Below are 18,276 nucleotides of genomic sequence, written 5' to 3' on the forward strand. Positions count from 1 at the left end.
CAGACTAGGTGGACTAAATCAGGTGTGTGTTGGCCTGTGTCTGGTGCCAGGGACCCCTCGTGTGTATGCGTTTCTGGCAGAAGATGGGATACAGGGACATATATAGGAGAATATACTGGTGTTATACTTGAATGTTACTTCAGTTTGTTGTTGTGGTTTGGTACATAAGCTATTTATGGAATGTGGCTGTGCAGTGACAAGGACCAGAAGTGCTGTGTGTGTGTAGTTGGAGTCAAGACCTAAGTTCCTGCGTCCTGTTTGCACGTTAACGTTGCGGTGGGCTGGGACGCTGGGGGATTCACGAGAGGAGCCAGGGAAAACAAAAAGTCCCAGCGTCACTCCTAGGTTATTCCAGCATGGGCAAACCTAGGTGAACACGGAGAGAGCAGAAGTTCTGTCAGAGAACGTTCCAAAGGGCCACGCACGTTCGCAAGCAGAACTCTGCCTCGGTGGCGCTGGCAGCACTGCAGCGCGGGGCCTGTGCGCGGGGAGCGTTTCCCTCAGCGCTGCTCGCAGCGGGAATGCCACAAGCTGCGGGCACACAGCCCCCACCGCCGCCTGGCACCGGGGGGGGGGTCACCAGCCCCGCTCCTCACGGCTGCCCGGGGCCCGCGGGGCGCCCCCAGAGGCGCGGCGTGCCCGGGGCGGGGCGGCGGCGCTGAGGGGACGGCGCTGAGGCGGCGGGGCCCCGCTAGAGGGCGCTGCCCCCCCCCACCCGCGGGAGGCGGGAGGCGGAGGGGGGGGGCCGCGGCCCCGGCCCCGGCGGCGGCGCATGCGCGGCGGCGGCGCTGGGCGGCCGCGGCGATGGCCCCGCAGTGACGGTTGGCGCTGGGTAACGGTCGCCGTCGCCATCGCGGCGCGGATCGGGCGGCGGACCCTGCCCCGCCGGCGGCGCCCGCCCCGCGGCCGCGCAGCCAGGAGCGCCGGCCCGGCCCCGCGGAGGAGGCCGCGGTGATGCGGCCGCGCTGAGGCCCGGGTGCATCCGCCTCCCTCCCTCCCCCCCCCACCCCCCCTCACCTCAGCGGGCGGCCCGGCCCCGCCGCCGCCGCCCCGCGCTGCCCCCGCCGCCCCCGGGGACGCGTCGGCCGGGCTCGGAGCGCAGCGGGGCGGAGCGCAGCGGCAGCGGCAGCGGCAGGGCCCGGCCCGCCATGGCCCGCGGCCTGGAGTAGCGCCGCCGCCGCCGCCGCCCCTCGGAGCGCCGCGGCCGCCCGGCAGCCAGGCCCCGGCGGGGCCGGAGGAGCAGCGGGGCCGGGCCCCGCGCCGCGCTGCCCCCCCCGCCCCCCCCGCCGCCGCCGCGCGGCTCCGGGCGGCCCCGGCCCAAGGTGACACCCGGGCTGCCCCCGGCCCGGCCCCGGCCCCGGCCCCGGCCCGCGCCCTCGTCTCGGCCCGGAGCCGGCGGCGCGCGAGCGGCGGCGATGAACCCGGTGAACGCCACTGCTCTCTACGTTTCCGCGAGCCGCCTGGTGCTCAACTACGACCCCGGGGACCCGCAGTCCTTCTCCGAGATTAACAAGCTCCTGCCCTACTTCAGGCAGTCCCTCTCCTGCTGCGTTTGCGGTGAGGAACCCTTCTTTGTTCCCGGCGCGGCGGGGCCCCGGGGCTCGGCGCGGCCCTCGGGCGGGCTGCCCGCACCGCCACCGGGGAGCCCCGGGGAGGAGGGGGGCGGTGGGGGCGGCTCCGGGCGGCGCCTTCCCCGGCACCCCCCTGCCCCCAGGCGAGCAGGGGGCGTGCGGCTGGGATCGGGGGGTGGTCGGGGGGGGGGGGGGGGCGGGGGGTTGTGGTGCCGAGGAGGGGGCCGGGAGCAGGTGTGGGCCGAGCCCGGGGGGGGTGGAGGGAAGGAACACAAACACACGCCCCCAAAAACGTAAAGAACACAAAGTAATGCAGGTGGAGGGCCAGGAATGTCAAGCGCACAAAAGAAATCCGAAGGCTGTTAGTGCGCCGAGCAGATAATTAGCCCGTGACAACAACCGCCGCGGCGAGCACGCAGGCCGGCAGCCTCCCGCCGTTTCCCCGCTGCGTTTTTCCCCCCGAAAAAAAATAAAAATAATAATAATAAAAAATAAAAAGCGATCTGCGGCTGGTGGGCAGAGAGGCAGGCAGCCGGAACCTCGGCGCTGCCTCCTCCTGCGCCCTGAGCTGGGGGCACGTGGCCGTGCGGGGCAGGAGGCTCGGGGTGCGCTGTCAGCCCCCGCCGCCAGCTCGCCCCGCAGGCAGCTGCGGGAGGGCGGCCGAGCTGTCAGAGCCCTGGCTTTGTGCGTCCTGTTGTTCTCCGCTGATCCCAAGCCCCGGCCCTGCGTGTGTTTTTGTTGTCTTCCCAGGCGGGACTCGTGGCCTTCCCGCTGGCGGGTGTTTTTTCTTTACTAGCGTGTGTGGTCCCGGCAAGGCTTAATCGAATTAGTGGCGTTCGCGAAGTTAAATGTTGTATTTATTTACAAGATCGGGACTTCAACTGTTGAGGCTGCTAAACAAGTCTCGGAGGCTTCCTATCCTGTAGCGGTAGCTCCTCCCACTTAGAGTCTTAGAAAATAGAGATCAGTTTGTACTGGGAAAGAGGGAGCCTGTTCCCAGGATCACGGCATCGTCATTTCCTGATATAATTTGTCTAAGTTTTTTTTTTTTTTCCTCGCATAACCACTGTCAGTATTAATGCAACTCGGCTCTTTATCTTTCACGTATTACCTTGGGCCCTGTTACTTCCAACGTTTAACTGTGTTTCCTTCCATAAATCATTGTTGCTTTTGCTCACTCATTAGTTTCTGCCTAAAAATATACTAATATTTCTGTGGTGTTTTTTTTTTTATTATTATTATTTTATTAAGATACTTATGTAGAGACTGTGTGTCTGATGTGTCCATAGGGACTCACTACTGTACTGCCGGACCTCTCCACTCTGAGCCCAGTCCTCTGAAATGCATTCTTTGTTCTCCTTGCCTTGACTTCTTTCCTTCTTGGCCTTTTGCAGTCTTATTTTTGCACTCTGTGCTATTGGAATTGTCTATCTATAATTTGTCCCTGCCCAAATTCCTGAGCTACTTTCCCCTCTTCAGTTTTCTTGCGTGGCTTTTCTGTCACTTTCAGTTTGAGGGGGCAGCCTGTGCTCGTTTAGGTTTTCTTCTATGGGCTCGTGCATCTGTGGATACTCAGACCTACAAACTACTTCTTGATGGTTCTGCTTCATCTTTTATTCAAATTTTAGGGTTGCTGCTTTGGCTTTTTTTTTTTTTTTTTTTTTCCCCTACTGTGTCTGACTTTCAGATAACTGTAGCTGCTATTTGTTTCAAATGTTTTGTCTATAAGTGATTCCCCAAGATTATCTCTCAGCGTCTGGACCTCTGTGGCCCAGTAGCATACAGAGGCCTCAGCAAGTTCCTGGTTCTTTATGAGGCTGGGTGCTATGCACCCAGACCCTAAAATAAAGTTTCTGTCCTGCAGAGTTAGTGAAGTGCTGTTCTTGAACCTGCAGGCAGTTAGTCATGGGAGAGCGCTTCTGTCCGATACAGAACTGCCCGTGCTGGTGTCAACCAGCAGTCGTAAATCTTTGGCTCAGACTGGTAAAGGCAAATTGACATTCTTGTTTGCTTTTTGTGTTCCTTTTCTCTCTCTTCTGTCATGGGTGAATGTTGGTGCCTCTTCTCTCTTCAGCCCTCTGACCTTGCTGCGGTATTTCCAAAACGTTTTTTTTTTTTTTTTTCTTGTACACATGGGGGCTAAGAGCTGCTACGCTTCCTGGCTATGTGAGGTCATTTAAAGCCCATCTTCTGCCTTCCTTCCAGCCATCAGGACCTTTTTAATTTTAGACAGCACTTAGACAGATAAAGGTTGAAGTAGTGAGGCAAAGATCACTTTGTGAGATGTCATTGATCACAGGAGCGGGTGCTTTGACCGTGCAAAACCTAACAGTGTGTTTTGAACACACGTAAAGCTTTTCCGACATTTGCTCTTTTTGCCCATCTGTAGTCCGTAAACCGTGAGATCCAAATGCTGGGGTGCGGGTTTGAGTACATGGGACATTGCGTGTCCGGTGCTTTCCTTGCTCAGAACTTGGTGAAATGAGGTCTTGACTGTAAAGGTCTAAAAATCATGCTTTGTTGGAGAAATGCTGCCTGAATTATCAGTGATGCATAACCCCCTGCACTTTGCAGAGTTGCGTTTGTTCAAGTCCCGTGCAGGACTTCTAGCACTTCCCTTGGGATTTCACTCCCCAATTTAGCGCTCCTCATGTCATCAGCTGCAGTATTTAATCTCTCAGAATGCACCCCACTATGCTCTGTTATTCTGTAGGTATTAATTCTGCAGTCAAGACTGTCCGTTTAATTTTACAGAAGTGTTTTTAGAGGTGACAGCTACGTAAATCAGCTGACAGTATTGTGCTTTCACTATTTTCTTAATGCACTAGACATAAACCAGCTGATTTTCTTCTGAGCTGATAGATTTTTAAACCAGCTCTCGCAGCAGGGGTGGCAGAAGTGTTTGGACCCACGTAATTATGAAGTTCTAATTAAAGTTATGATTTTAGACTCAAATTGGCACGCCCAAACTTACATCAGCAGAAAGCTGTAATGTAAATACAGCCTGGCGTTGTGAATCAGTCAGCTAGATCTGTTCTGGGTGGATTTGAGGTCTCCTAACGGCTCCTACCTAACGGGCTGGAAAGGTGCAGTTCCCCCGATGGTACGGCAGCGTGTGTGCTTTTGGGATGTGAGTGTGGTCATGCGCTCGTTTTCTAGACAGCGCTGTAGGCAGTGTGTTGTCCTCACGGGATGCGTAAGGTGACGTTTCCTAGAGATTTTTAAACTTAAAAATAACTCCTCTGAGCGTGCTTTAGAGAGAAGGTGTATGCCATCCGTGTTTTGAGGACGTGAAATCTGCATTTCAGCCTCTAGACTAAAGTGCTTGTTGTTAAACGGTGTGCTGATACCTCGTTTCATTTAAAAATAGCCTTGTAGGATTTATGCAACAAACTTTAATGTTTTAAAAACACTGCCTATTGGGATAAAAATCTTCTTAAGAGTGACTCGCTCTGTTTCGAATGCTGTGTAGGTTACTGCAAGTCACTCAGAATCTCAGTTGGCGCTGCCACATTAACACACTTTTTTTGCAATTCAGTTAAAATGTTTAAGTGACAGATTTTGCCAGTCAGATCAGCTGAGCTTTTTATCCTTGGAAGACTTCACCCTGGAACCTCTGACGGATATTTAAAAACGTTTGACAGATTGTCGCTGCCGATTTAGAATGCGGAAGCGCTGGAAAGGTTGCGGGGCTCCAGCGTAACGCCGCGTTGGGGCGGGCACCCAGAGGCTGCTGGGGCTGTGGAAATGCAGGATGAGAACCGAGCTCTTGTCCTAAGCATCCTGTAATCTAAGTAACGGGATGTGAGACAACATGTGGCTTCAAAGAGATTAAGGGGTGGGAAGGAACAAAGAAACAATGTGGTGGTGCTGACCGGTGCCCTACACGGCTCCGCTGGATGCTTTGAAATAGCTCCGGAGAGTTTTAGGTAGGGGGCTGATGGCTCCGTGGTCAGGTAGCATCGTGGAAGCAACTGCCAGCATGGGAATGGCATGATTTAAATAAAAAGAAGTACTTTGTTGACTTGTTTTCTTTTCTTTGATGATCAGTATAGGGATGTTACTTCCAGGCTGCTCTTGTATAAATGTTTTAGCCTGTTTTTTGAAACTTTTACGCTGTAGATAGAAGTTGAGCCTTACAGAGTTGATTCAACTAGCTAGGTTTGAATTTTCTCCAGAGTTGGTGTTACATCAAGTCGTGTAAGCACCTGCATCTCTCTTCTACCCTGTCTGTGTTGGCAGCCTGGTGATGGTTCCTCCTCTTCTTCCTCGCCCCTTTTTCATTGCTTCGCCCTGCGCTGCTCCGCGGCGTGCCCTCCTCCAGACCCCCTGTCTGTCTGCAGCTCTCAGCAGCAGCGCTACGGATCCCAAGTAGCGCTTACGGCTTTGGGCTGTGCTTTGCCACTGGCAAGTTGTGAAGTAGCCTTTTTTAACAGCAGAGCAATTTCTTTAAACTTCCGTAATGAGCGTTTCTACCTAAGGGAAGAAGCTCCAGAAGCCAGTGGAATGCAAGCGAGTTACGGGCCTGTGGTACTGAGGTATCACATACTGTGGTAGAGTTGCTGATGGTACTGAGGCAATTGGAGGCATGCAGCAGCTATGCGACGTCCTTTGGAGAAGGAAGGGTTGTTGTGTGACACCTAAATAGATATAAAACTTCTAGAAAATTCAATTTCTTGTCATGGAGATGGAAAAAAAAAAAAAAAAAAAAAAAAGGAAGGAACAAATTCCCACTGCTAAAAACCATAATTATATGCATGATACTAGACTTACTGTTTGGGTTTTGAGCCGTTCCTGAGTGAGTTAAGCCTGGATATCAGTGTTTTAAAGAGAAAAAGCATATTTAAATTTTGTGATGGAAGAATGGAGGGTACGATTCTCATTCTTTGTCCGTTCTCCTTTTATTAGAGAGGGTGAAGGCTGATTTGTGCCAGATCAGTTGCCTTTTGTGTTTGAAAGTAATATGCGTTGGTGACTCTTTCTAGGTATTTTTTGTTGACATTTTCTTCTTTTTTCCATTTTAACTGTCAAAAAATACTGTCCAGCTATCACATACATGTATGGGTGGCTTTTAAGTGTGTTATTTCCCCCCTAAAAATTACATGCAATGGTTACCAAAACACTTCTGACTTTCTGAAGAATGTGCAAAATAACCAGAATCTGAAACGGCTATCACGGAGCATGAAATACAGGACAAAGTACCTATAAAATATCTTCTGTTGCAAGTATTCTTTTCCTTCAGCTTTTGGATATAACCAGCCTATGAAATTTCCACTCTCGTATCTCTGAATGCACCAATTTTTAGCCAATATCATGTTGGTTGATTTTTCTTCCTCTTTATCTCCTCAATTAAATTCACCGTTTCCCTTTCCTGTTTGAAACCCTGCACGTGACTCTTGGGAGAAGTGCTTTTTCAAGGTTGTCTGCTTTGTACTGCCTGAGTTTTGACAACACAAAGCTGTACCAGTTGAATTTCAGTGGGTTTCTTAACGAAAGATACTCTAAAAATACTCCTGTCTTAAAACAAAATTGGAAGCATAGGAGGAAGAGAAGTTCTGTGGTTTCCACCCTGAGGGCTGGTTGGTGCCAGACTTGAAAAGGAGGTGGCAAAGCGAGGGTTACAGTATTGTCTTCTGACTTGATTGGTGTGTTTCTCATTGAGGCAATGGGAGATGGACTAGTTCTGATGATCGCCTGAGGATATTGATTAAACGGATTACGTTTCAGAGTGTTTAAAGAAAAGTTAATATGTTGCCAACAGGCACCTTTGTTGGGACAACTTAATTGCCCAGGTCTATGGACTTAGGGAGTCCAAACACAGATTTCTTTGGTTTGTTTTCTTACTATGTTATGATTTACAGGTTAGTTTGAGTAAATACGGAGTAAGGAGGTGCTTGATATTAGGTTGGAATTCTGCATGAGGCCAAAAAAGATTCTTGACGTTTCCATGTAACTTGAGAAATAATGCACAGCACGTCGAGCACTGTACTTTCCAAGGAGTTAGAATTGTCCAGCTTTTACCACAGATTTTGCTTTGAAGTCCTTCAGTGATAACTTTGTGGATCTCCGTCTCCTGAGCCTTGTGATCATGGCCCAGTGCTCGCTCCTTCTCCAGTGGGCTTGAAGAGCAGTTGTCTTGAAGGTCGTGCAGTTCACTTTGATGGCGTAAGATGTTTTGTTTGGTGGGGGGAAAAAACAGTTTTCATTACTTCTTGTTTGCCTTGAGAATGTGATAATTAAGTAGGCCTACAAGGTTCAAAGCATGTTTTAACTCTTTTGAGTGCTTATAGTGTATGCAAGCATGCTAAAAGTGTCTTGTACCCCCAGTAGATGTGTCAACATTGCCATTTAAAGCCTCTTAAAATATAGCAGCCTTGACTTTTGGATGACATAGTTACAGCAAAACTTTGCCACCAAGGCCATCACAGTCATTGCAAGTTAGGTGTTGAAAGCCTGCTTAGTTTAGGTGTCCTTCTTCGTTTCATCCCTTCCTTGCAGCTGGGAATCCCCCGTGCTCGTCAGGCAGAGTGAAAGCAGTAGATGGCCGTGGCTGTTGAGCTTTCCACTTGCTTGCTGTGCACTATAAAGTGCGGGTCACTTCTAGTGATGTGAATGCAACTGAGGATTAAAGATTTTGTTTTGGCAGACCAATACTTGAGATTAACCCCAGTGCTACATTCATTTATACTCGTAACAAAATTTGACTTCGTAATTTTGTCCCAGTTGGCTTCATCAAAATAGGATTTAACAGGTTACAGCAGTCTTAAAACTTGAAGTCTTTAAACATGCAGTATGTAATGTTACAGTAAGATTTGCCAGGGGCGTTTCATGTGTGGGGCGTTTACCCCCTTTTCTAGGGCACTGTGTTTCTGCCTTTGTTCAAGGTAGATGAGAATGAAGGGAGATGGCCTGTTTTGAATCAAGGTCCTCTTTTTTTTTTTTTTTTTTTTTTGTATTTCACCCATTTGGAGCACATTTGCTGGATACTACACCTAATAGTCATGTTGATTCCCAATTCTTCTCCTCCTTTGGTCCGTGAGATACAATTTGCAGATGCTTCCCTTCTTCCTGCAGCTGTGAAGTAATGCTCATTAAGGAACACAATAGGAAGTATTCCTTGTGGTCTAAATGACCTCCCTCCTGGCAGCAGCCTTTCCAGGACAGCTGTGGTATTTTGTAAATAATATATTAACAGTATTTTCTTTGTCTATGCTGCTTATGAAGTGTAAGTGCTCATATTCGAGTAGATGTTGGTGAACCTTTCGGAGAGTAGGGTAGTTAAGATCTGATGTTGTTTAGGGAAATGTGAAGCCTCTTACTGGAGGCTTTGTAAGAACATGATTTTGCTTTTGGTGTATTAATATCCCCCTTGCAAAAGAGGGTGAGCAGAGATGAGGCGAAGTTTAGTAATACCAAGTTATCTAGGGTAGTAAAAATGAAGGTCTGCATTGAGTAAACGTGGCAGGATCTGATGAGGATGAATGACTGCACAGTAAAATGGCAAATTAAATTTAGCTCAGATAAATATAGAATGATAAACATGGAGAAAAATATTACAAACTTCTCAGAGCTCATTGGTTTTATATCTTACAGACTTAAATAAATTTGTGAATGTATAGAAAGTGGCACCATTGATGGCTACCAGCCAAAAGCAAGATCTTGGCTTCTGAATAGAAAACTCCGTGGAAGTGTCAGCTCAGTACTGGCTATCCATCGAAAGTAAAACAAGTGTTAAAAATCAGAAACTGAATAGAGAATGTAGCGGTGAACTTCACTGCGGCGCTGAATGAAGCTGTGTCTGCCAGAACCCCTCACTCTGGGAGGGAGAACGTGGGGAAATGCAGTACGTGGCTGGGAGACCCGCGGTGGTGTGGAGGGGAGGGGCAGGGACCGACTGCGGCCTCGTCCAGCACGCGACCCGGAGACTGCCGAGTGAAACCAGCCGGAGTAACGATTCAAAGCAAAAAGGTTATTCTCAGCACGGTGCCCAGGGAACTTCTTGTCAAAGCCTGTTGTGACTGATAACACGTTAAATAGCTTGGGAGGGGAGGCAAACCTCTGGGGAGAGTCTGAGGCTTACTGAGTACGTGGAAATGCCATCTCCTGTGAGGAGCATCTCAGCGAGTGATGGCCAAAGGCTGGGCAAGCACTTGGGGTTTGTTTCCTCCTTCCTACTCTGTGCCCACGGCATCTGCTTTGGGCCACCAGGGAGAGGGGATGTTGTGCTAGGTGGATCTTTGGTCTGACCAGTGGGGTCGTTCTTAGGAGTTTGAGGGTGGGCTGGATCATCTCCGAATCATTTCCGTTGTATTGTCTTGGTGAAGTTTATAGTCTTACCTGAGGGGCTTTGCTAATTTGCAGCAGCAATGAATGTTACGCCCAGGGAGCCTGTGGAGCCACAGGTTTGGAATATTCCAAAGCTTAGTACCTCCAGAGTCTTGGTAGTAGCTCAGGTGTTGGCTTTCTGGGACACTGCTGTTGACTTAACAGCATTCCCCAAATACTAAAACTAATGAAATCTAAATTTCTGGAAATTGCATCTCGTGGTCGGTTTTTTTTTTTTTTTTTTTTGTTTGTTTGTTTGTTTTTAAGTTTAACAGTACTAAAACTGACCTGTGATAGGTGCCACAGAATCCATAAAGAAAGAAACTTTGCAGAATGAATATTCAATGAGATGTGAGCTCAAGCTGAAAATATTCCCATGGTTCAGGCATTCCCAATGTCTCTTCTGTGTAGGTTGCTGGCATTTACTGAGGGTAGAACTCACTGTGTTCTTTCCTCTGGGGAGCATGTAAAGTGTTTTGTTTTGTCTGTCCATCTGTCTTTCTCTTCTCAGCTTCTGGATTATTTTATTTTTCTTCCAGATTTTTGTATCCTCTTTTAGCTTTCATACCCATTCAGCAGTTTCAGCCAAATTTATTTTGGGATAAGTGTAATTTTTGGGGCTAAATGAAATGCACAGTTGGCAATGAGATTTAAAAAAAAAAAAATCTAATTAAAAGTCAAATTGTGACTGTAAATTGTTCATTTCGTCTCATCTGTAAGTATTTTAATACTTGGTAATCTGCCACACACTGATCATTGTAGCTCCAAGTAGCAAAACCAGGCTGAAGAGGACCAAGGCTGAAGAGGACCAAGGCGCACACCCAGCTGCTTTGTTTCGCTGGGTGCTAATGCTGGAGGCCTTTTGGTGGTGGAAGTGCTGTGGATGCATGCGCACTTTTATAATGGATTCTGCAGTCTCGGAGCATTAAATGAGAAGTGTTGCGGGCGTTTGCCTCTTGCTTTGGTCAGAGCAGAGTTTCTGCTGTGCCTGGTGGGAATACCCAAGATCCTGAAGGGCCAGACAGTCGTTGAACTCCTTCTGCCCAAGGACATGGCTTGTGAGACCAGCTGGTGTGATTTAAAGCTTTCTTTTGTTTCTTCCCCAATGGAAATTCCTGACTTTGCTCACAAACGCAAATCCTATCTGATGACCACCATGGACATCTCTGCCTGCCTTGCTGTTTAAATAGTGTCATTGAAAGGGAACTTCAGCATTTTCATTGCAGGTTACATTGTGTGGCTTCAGGTTCTTCTTGGCTGTAAATCTTCACTGCTTAGCTCAAAGAGGGTTTTGCTGTTGTCTTTGTAGGGTCTTCTGGGGTCAGCGTTCCTCAGTCAGCTCTTCCTCATTAGATGAGCAAAGAAAAGTTAAATATCTAATCTTTGGTCATAAAATGCGTTTTTCCAGCCAAATATTGCTGTAATTGTGTGTTGAACCTTTCGCTGTTCTGCAGCTTCTTCTATTTGCTGTTCCTCCTGTATCACTTTTAGGTAGCTGTGATCAAATCCTGCCCATTTCTGTACGGTCACTCTTCCACTTCCAGTGTAATGAGTTCTTACTTGTCATTCTGTTGATGTCCGTCACCTGGTAACTTTATAAAGAATCTATTTTCCCTCAATGTATTAAAAAAAAAAAAAAAAAAAACAAAAAAAACAATGATGCCTTAGGCACTGACCCGTTATCTGCTGCTCAAAACTCAGCTTAAATCAGGCCACTTCTGAAAGGTGGCTCGGACAGAGGAGGGCTGCTGCAAGTATCAAGGGATTTGGGCTGCAGAGGGAACAGGGGATAGATAGTCTCCATCAGCTCATTCACAGAATTCAGGATTGTCGTGAAATGACTGTGCTAATGCAAGTTTCCTGTTACTTCAAACACACAGAAAGTTGAATTTTCAAAAATTTTCAGCGGTGAAGAGTAGGGAGGGCTTGGTTGGGAACGGGGTGGAACATTTGGGCAAAAGATACAGAGTGTAGGGGCAAGTTTTGTGTTTGGAGGCTACTGCAGCTAAGGATCAGAACAGCAGGTCTTGTTCTCCTGCCTGACGGACTGGATTCTAGACTAAGCTAATACAACATAGAAAAGTTGTTTTTTCTTATGTAGTTCATAAGTTGGTGCACTCAGCTAGATTCAGCAAATTGTATCCCTCTGAAGGGCTATCACAAGAATCCAGAAGGGAAGGTTCACATGATTAAAATTTCCTTGGAAGCGGCTGATGAGAGAAAATACCTTTGATTAGGACTTTTTATCTCAGTCTGTTTTACTATATGCACTTTGCTTTCTCTTCCCAAATTGCAGAATTTTATTCATGTATTCCTAACAGCATATTTGTACTGGGGTGGGAAATCTGGGAGAGGATTCACTGATTGCTGTAGCTCATCCAGCAAAGGCTCCTCACGGGGAGACAGTCCTGATCAAAGCTGAAAATCTGCTGCTGGAAAGAAGGGGAAGAAGCCCGCTTCTGTAGCTGGCTATAGATACTCTGAAGTTTACTTAGAAGTTAGAATGTCTTTCTGGCCTAGAGTTGGCTAAAAATAACAAAGCAATACTGTTGTTTTATGGATGTAGTTACTAGCTGGATTATTTCTATGCAGAATTTCAACTTTTATCCTTATGTGTTACAGGGCTGGTTCTTAACATAAGCAAAAACATCCTTCCAGACCTAGTTTCAGAGATCTGGAGATCTGACAGGTTTTCAGCACTAGGTGTCTAACGCCTGTGCTGTCAGGTGACTTGAGTCCATTAGCAACAGTTTTTTTTTATTTTTTTTTTCTTAGCAGTAAGATCTCAGAGAACATCTCTTGTGATTTCCTCACCCCTGCACAGGACACGCGAGCTGTTGTTGACACTTGAAGTATTTAAGCATCATGGCTGTGACTACTACAATCTTAGGTGTTATTTCACTGTTACGTGTCTGTGCCTTGGGAAACGGGGAGCCACCGCTCCCTAGGACTTGTTAATAGTCGCCCTGTGCCAAAACAGAAAGTGCAACAAAAGCTAGCTATTAAGGAGCAATAAATATATTTATATTCATTTTTATTGAAATACAGTATTAGGTGTTTTATTTGGTGTTTGTAAGAATTCGTGGGGGGCATTTAACTGTTCTTGTTGCTCACAAAGCTGAAATCTTTGTGCTTTATTCATGGCGTTGACTGTCACAAAGCTATGCTCTATTTTTAGTCCCGGCCAAATGAAAAGTAAAACAAAGTCTCTGCTGTGTGTTCTTTCCTTTTGGGGTTGGTATTTCATCATTTTTACATTCCTTTTAGGGTTTCCCTTTGCTCAGTTTCCATTTGTTTTCACTAATTTCATTAAAATCTCTGCAGTAGCTCTTCATGGGGGTTTGTTGTTGCACTTTTGGAAAATTCATAGAAATCTTGTGTGTTTTGTAACTTTCAATGGAAGAAACTGCTGAAGGGAATGAAGGGGCTGGTACTGTTTTAGCTAAGAGGGTTTCTAAAGGCTGCAGCAGCATGACAAATTATGGTGGGATGTTCCTTTGTGTTTTTTTTCTAATGTTTTAAAATCAGATATGGCAGCTGTGAGAATTTTTAGACTATTGTTTGGATGGTATGTTTTCTTGTGACTTGCTCAACTTTTTCAGGCATTTTTTTTTGGTTTATGTTACAAGGAATTCATCCTATGTTATCCTGGAAATGTGGCTTGAGTTCATTGTAGTCTTTCTTTTTTTTTCCCTTAGGAAATTTGCTACAAGACCCTATTGCTCCCACAAACTCCACATGTCAGCATTATGTCTGCAAACCTTGTAAAGGCAAGAAGATGATGATGAAACCATCATGTAGCTGGTGCAAGGACTACGAACAGTTTGAGGAGAATAAGCAGCTAAGCATTTTAGTGAACTGCTATAAGAAACTCTGTGAATACATAACGCAAACTCCACTGGCACGAGATATTATCCAAGCAGTTGATTGTTCTGCAGATCTTTTGGCTTTGCTCAAAGATGGATCACCACTCCACGAAGAGACGGAAAAATCTTCCGATACAGCCTTGGCTTTGTGTTTGACACATTCCCCAGTACCTTCAACCTCAGAACTTACAAACGATCCTCCAGCTAGTTTTACGTCAGTACCTGAAAGCACACACAACGCTGATGTTAGAGGTTCTGTTATCAACGGGTTGCCCAATTGTAATGGGCTTTCAGTGGATAAACTTGGAGTGAATATCCCTTCTCCTGAACACACGAACACGATTGATGTGTGCAGTACTGGAGAGTATATAAAAAATGAAGATATCTCTAGCAGCCTGCAGCCTGTGTGTGATACCGTTTCTACTAGTGACTTGTGTACGACAGGCATTGACATCTGCAGCTTCAGCGAAGACATAAAACCAGGTGGATCGCTTCTCCTTAGTGTTGAGGAAGTTCTACGGAGCTTAGAGACCGTTTCAAATACCGAAGTCTGTGGTTCTAATTTGCAGCCCAGCTTGGAGACAAACATGACTAATGGCCCTTTCCTGCAACTTTCTCCCCCACCCCTTAGCCATAACATTTTCATGTCCTCAGATGCTTCTCCTCATGGAATCTCGTGTACAGCAGCAACGCCTAAGGTGGTTAAGTTAAACAGAAAGCGGTCTCGGTCGGAAAGCGACAGTGAAAAGGTTCAACCTCTGCCCATTTCCAGCATCATCTGTGGCCCAACGTTGGGAGCGTCGGCTCCTGTAACAGTGAAACAGGAAAACAAAATGTCTTTGCAGCCTATTGCAACTGTACCTAACGGAGGCACTACTCCCAAAATCAGTAAAACTGTGCTCCTGTCTAACAAAAGCATGAAAAAGAATTTAGAACATGCCCCTAAGAAATCTCACCCAAAAGCCAAACCGGGAGTGCTGAAAACAAAAGACAAAGCAAAGGAGAAAGTTCCTAGCAGTAACGTTATGCCAGGAAGCCCAACAAAAACTGTGTATAAAAAGCCACAAGAAAAGAAGGGGTGTAAATGTGGTCGTGCCACCCAAAATCCAAGTGTTCTTACATGCCGTGGCCAACGCTGCCCTTGCTACTCTAACCGCAAAGCCTGCCTTGACTGCATATGCCGTGGTTGCCAAAACTCCTATATGGCTAATGGGGAGAAGAAGCTGGAGGCATTTGCAGTGCCAGAAAAGGCCTTGGAGCAGACTAGGCTTACTTTGGGCATTAATGTGACAAGCATTGCGGTGCGCAATGCCAGCACAAGCACCAGTGTAATCAATGTGACAGGGTCACCAGTAACGACATTTTTAGCTGCCAGTACACACGATGATAAAAGCTTGGATGAAGCTATAGACATGAGATATGACTGTTGAATCTTTCTTTCTTTTCCCTGCCATCAGTAGGGGAACTGCGACAGTTTTAAGGCAGCTATGGTTCTGTTTAACTTGCTGGAGCTCCTGCGTTTAGATCACTTGTATCAAGTGTTTTTCATTGCTATGTTATGTGTATTAGTGTCTGGGAAATAGTTGCAGATAATGGAGGAGTTACCCTAAAACTGTTTTCTAGTTCTTACAGCACCTCATAGTTTGAGATGAATTGCTGATGTAAATGATTTTATCACAAGATCTTTGGCAAGGAATATATTAACCTCATTGTACACGGTCATGCTTTGTGCTCAGTCAAAGCTTCCGCGTAAATGTAGCCAAGTGGTATCTAGTTAGTCCATTTCAACTGTGCTAGATTATGATGTAGAAAAGTAATTATCAATCAGTTACAGACACTACTGCTAGAAAATCACCTAGTGTTCCTGTAGGAAATGCAGCTTTAAGCTGGGGAAACCAGTCTGAAAAGGCCCTTGGGTAACTTTTGATTGTGAGAATTGGCAATGGAGCAGTTTAAAAATGAAAAGATTGGGAATATAGTGAGAAAGCTAATAGCCCCAAAAGAGTCAGTCTCCAAACAAGGGTCAGGAAGATCAGTTGCTTAGACGTGAAGGTTGAACTGCTGGCTCCAGTGTGCTGTCCCGTTAATACCAGAGTTTGCTTTTTCCTTGACAATTCCACAGGTTGTTTTCCTGATCCGTCATTGCCCCTGTGCCAGCTCCGTTTGTTTGACATGTTGTTATTTTGATTGGGGCGGGAAAATTGTTTATACACAAAGCTAGTTTTATTAGCACCATTCTCTTTTTTGTGGGTTACAGAGTAGAGAGGTTCTGTGGCTGTTCCCCCCGCCCCAGGCAATGTCTGCAATATACAGAGACTTCCAGCAATTACCACTGCTGATTTTTTTACCTTGTGGGTAGTGCTTTGCTGACAGGTATCTTTCAGCTGGGGCAGATGATTATTTTATCTAACAAATATCCAAAATATCTGACCTTAGAAATCAATCTGTATAATTCACCCAGAATCCATTTCGTTCTTCTGTGATGTATTGAAAGTTGCTTTCAAAGGGTGATGCTTTTTGACCTGGGCTGAAAGGCTTCAAATGGAAAAAATAACACAACGTTGGCAAAGAGCTTATCTCAAAAAGCATTAAAAATGAAAGCACCTTTGTAGAAATGCAGCTTTATAAAAAAAAAAAAAAAAAAAGTTTTATTTCATCGTAATTCCTAAATTAGAGTAGAAGCATTTAGTCTTGCATTTAAGATTTCATTGGCAACCAAAAAAAAAAATCAGTTACTTTGTGAAAGCGGAAGTTTCTCCTCTTTGAATGATACAGCACAAATGGGCTGACTAGAACACAAAACATTACCTTCTAATTTAAAAGGCAATTCCTGTTTCAACAGCATGTTAAATAGTACGTGAATTTTTCAAGTTAGTTATAACTGCTTCCATCTTTCCTTTAATTCATCTAACGAAATCTGCAGCGCTTTCTGACCTAACGTTAGGTGTATTTTGATTTGGCACAAAGCATATACAATGATGGTTACTCACCTAAGAAATAAGCAAAAACCTTTGGACACAAATGACACCTCCTTTTGTTTTGTAGTGTACCATGGTGTCATTTTCTGTGAATGTGGTCAGATCTTTTTGTTGGTTTTGGTTTGTTTCTCCCCCCGTCTTTTTTGTGGGGTGGGTAGGGTGGGGGGTTAAAGCCATAGGAAGAAAAATGTGATGTACGTGTCCAGTCTGTACTTTTTTGTTTTTGTTTTGCAAGAAGAGTTGAAAAATATTTTTGATAATGAGTAAATGGTGGAAAATGCTTCTTAGTATTCTTGTCTTTATTTGCCAACCCAAGTACCTAAGATCTGTGTTTTTTAGCCCTCATGAGATTTAATGATGTCCTATTAAAATGTATTTAGTTAAACTTGTATGTGATTTTTGTGTTGACCCAAGAGGATCCTACCATTTTCTGACACGGTGGTTTGGTCGTGACCTACTGATGTAAATCTGTTTATTAGTCCACTACGTGTAAGAGAAGTAGCCAACCCGGAGTGTGGTTTAAGGGGAGTGAGATGTGCAGCATGGGTTGCTCCTAAATGCTTTTGCAGAGCTGTTAAGTTTTGCTGGGATTGTTGATGGTACATTTACTAGGACTTGGATTACATTCTGTGCGTAGTACCTTCGCTCCACAAATGCGGGAGGACTTGGAATCTTCAATTGCTCACTGCTGCATTGAATATGGTACCAACATTTGGTGTTTTAGGTCAAGTGTGTTTGGAACCGTTGACAGGGGAGCCCTGATCGTTACTGTAAAAGTGCAAATGGTAGATTCAGGTTGTTTCTAAAAACATTTCCTTTTATGCTGCCACGTTCTTGAAATGTATATTAAAATTCTAATTGATTTAATAAATGTTAGTTTTCTAATTCTATTTTGCAACTGCTAAGGGCATCAGTGTGGCATATGTTGAACTTATTGTCTAAATACTACTTAGTCTGTTGATGACTAATTCTGTAATTGTTTAAATTAGGGCTTGTTTGGTTTGCTTTTTCTTTTAAACCTCCCGGCTAGTAGTTGTTGAATAAGCTGACTGATGGAAAGGATCATAATGTTTCTGAAAAGAATTGCAGTGGTTCTAGTTTAAGAAGCTTTAGTTTCCATTTTACAGGGACCTTACAGCGTGGTGTTTGGGGACCTTCCCACCGTTGCTCATTGTCAAAAGGAGTTAAGTGAAAACTCCGTCCAGCATAGCCCACGGCAAGGCCTCGCTCCCTGTTGGCCATATGTGGAGAAGCACTGGGGAATCACTGACAGAGAGCAGTTGCAGTGATAATTTTAGCTCTAGCTTAGCCTGTCTGGCCTGGGCTGCGGGATTTCCCCTGTTGCTGCCGACCTGGCGTTCCTGCTGTGGTGCTGTTGATGAGGGGAACTTTGCTCAGCGCTGGCACAGAGGAGGCTCCTCGGGGGTTTCTTTTCATATAGGAAGGGTGTGATACTTCAGCCTTCTTCCCCGTCCGCCTCAGGAAGTGATAACTTCCAAACTTTAATCAAATTCTGTTGTTCGTAGAGCTGGATTG

The 18,276-nt window shown here is 45.9% G+C and overlaps 1 protein-coding gene across 1 annotated transcript; it reads left to right on the forward strand.

Annotated features, from left to right (window-relative positions):
- Positions 1-1,412: 1,412 nt before the first annotated feature.
- On the forward strand, positions 1,413-17,027 carry MSL2 (MSL complex subunit 2). Its single transcript, XM_032192872.1, has 2 exons — positions 1,413-1,557; positions 13,595-17,027. The coding sequence occupies exons 1-2, from the start codon at positions 1,416-1,418 to the stop codon at positions 15,190-15,192; spliced, it is 1,740 nt and encodes a 579-aa protein (XP_032048763.1). The 5' UTR covers positions 1,413-1,415; the 3' UTR covers positions 15,193-17,027.
- The last annotated feature ends 1,249 nt before the right edge of the window (positions 17,028-18,276 follow it).

This window comes from Aythya fuligula, chromosome 9 (genome assembly GCF_009819795.1).
Source record: "Aythya fuligula isolate bAytFul2 chromosome 9, bAytFul2.pri, whole genome shotgun sequence".
NCBI lineage: Eukaryota > Metazoa > Chordata > Aves > Anseriformes > Anatidae > Aythya > Aythya fuligula.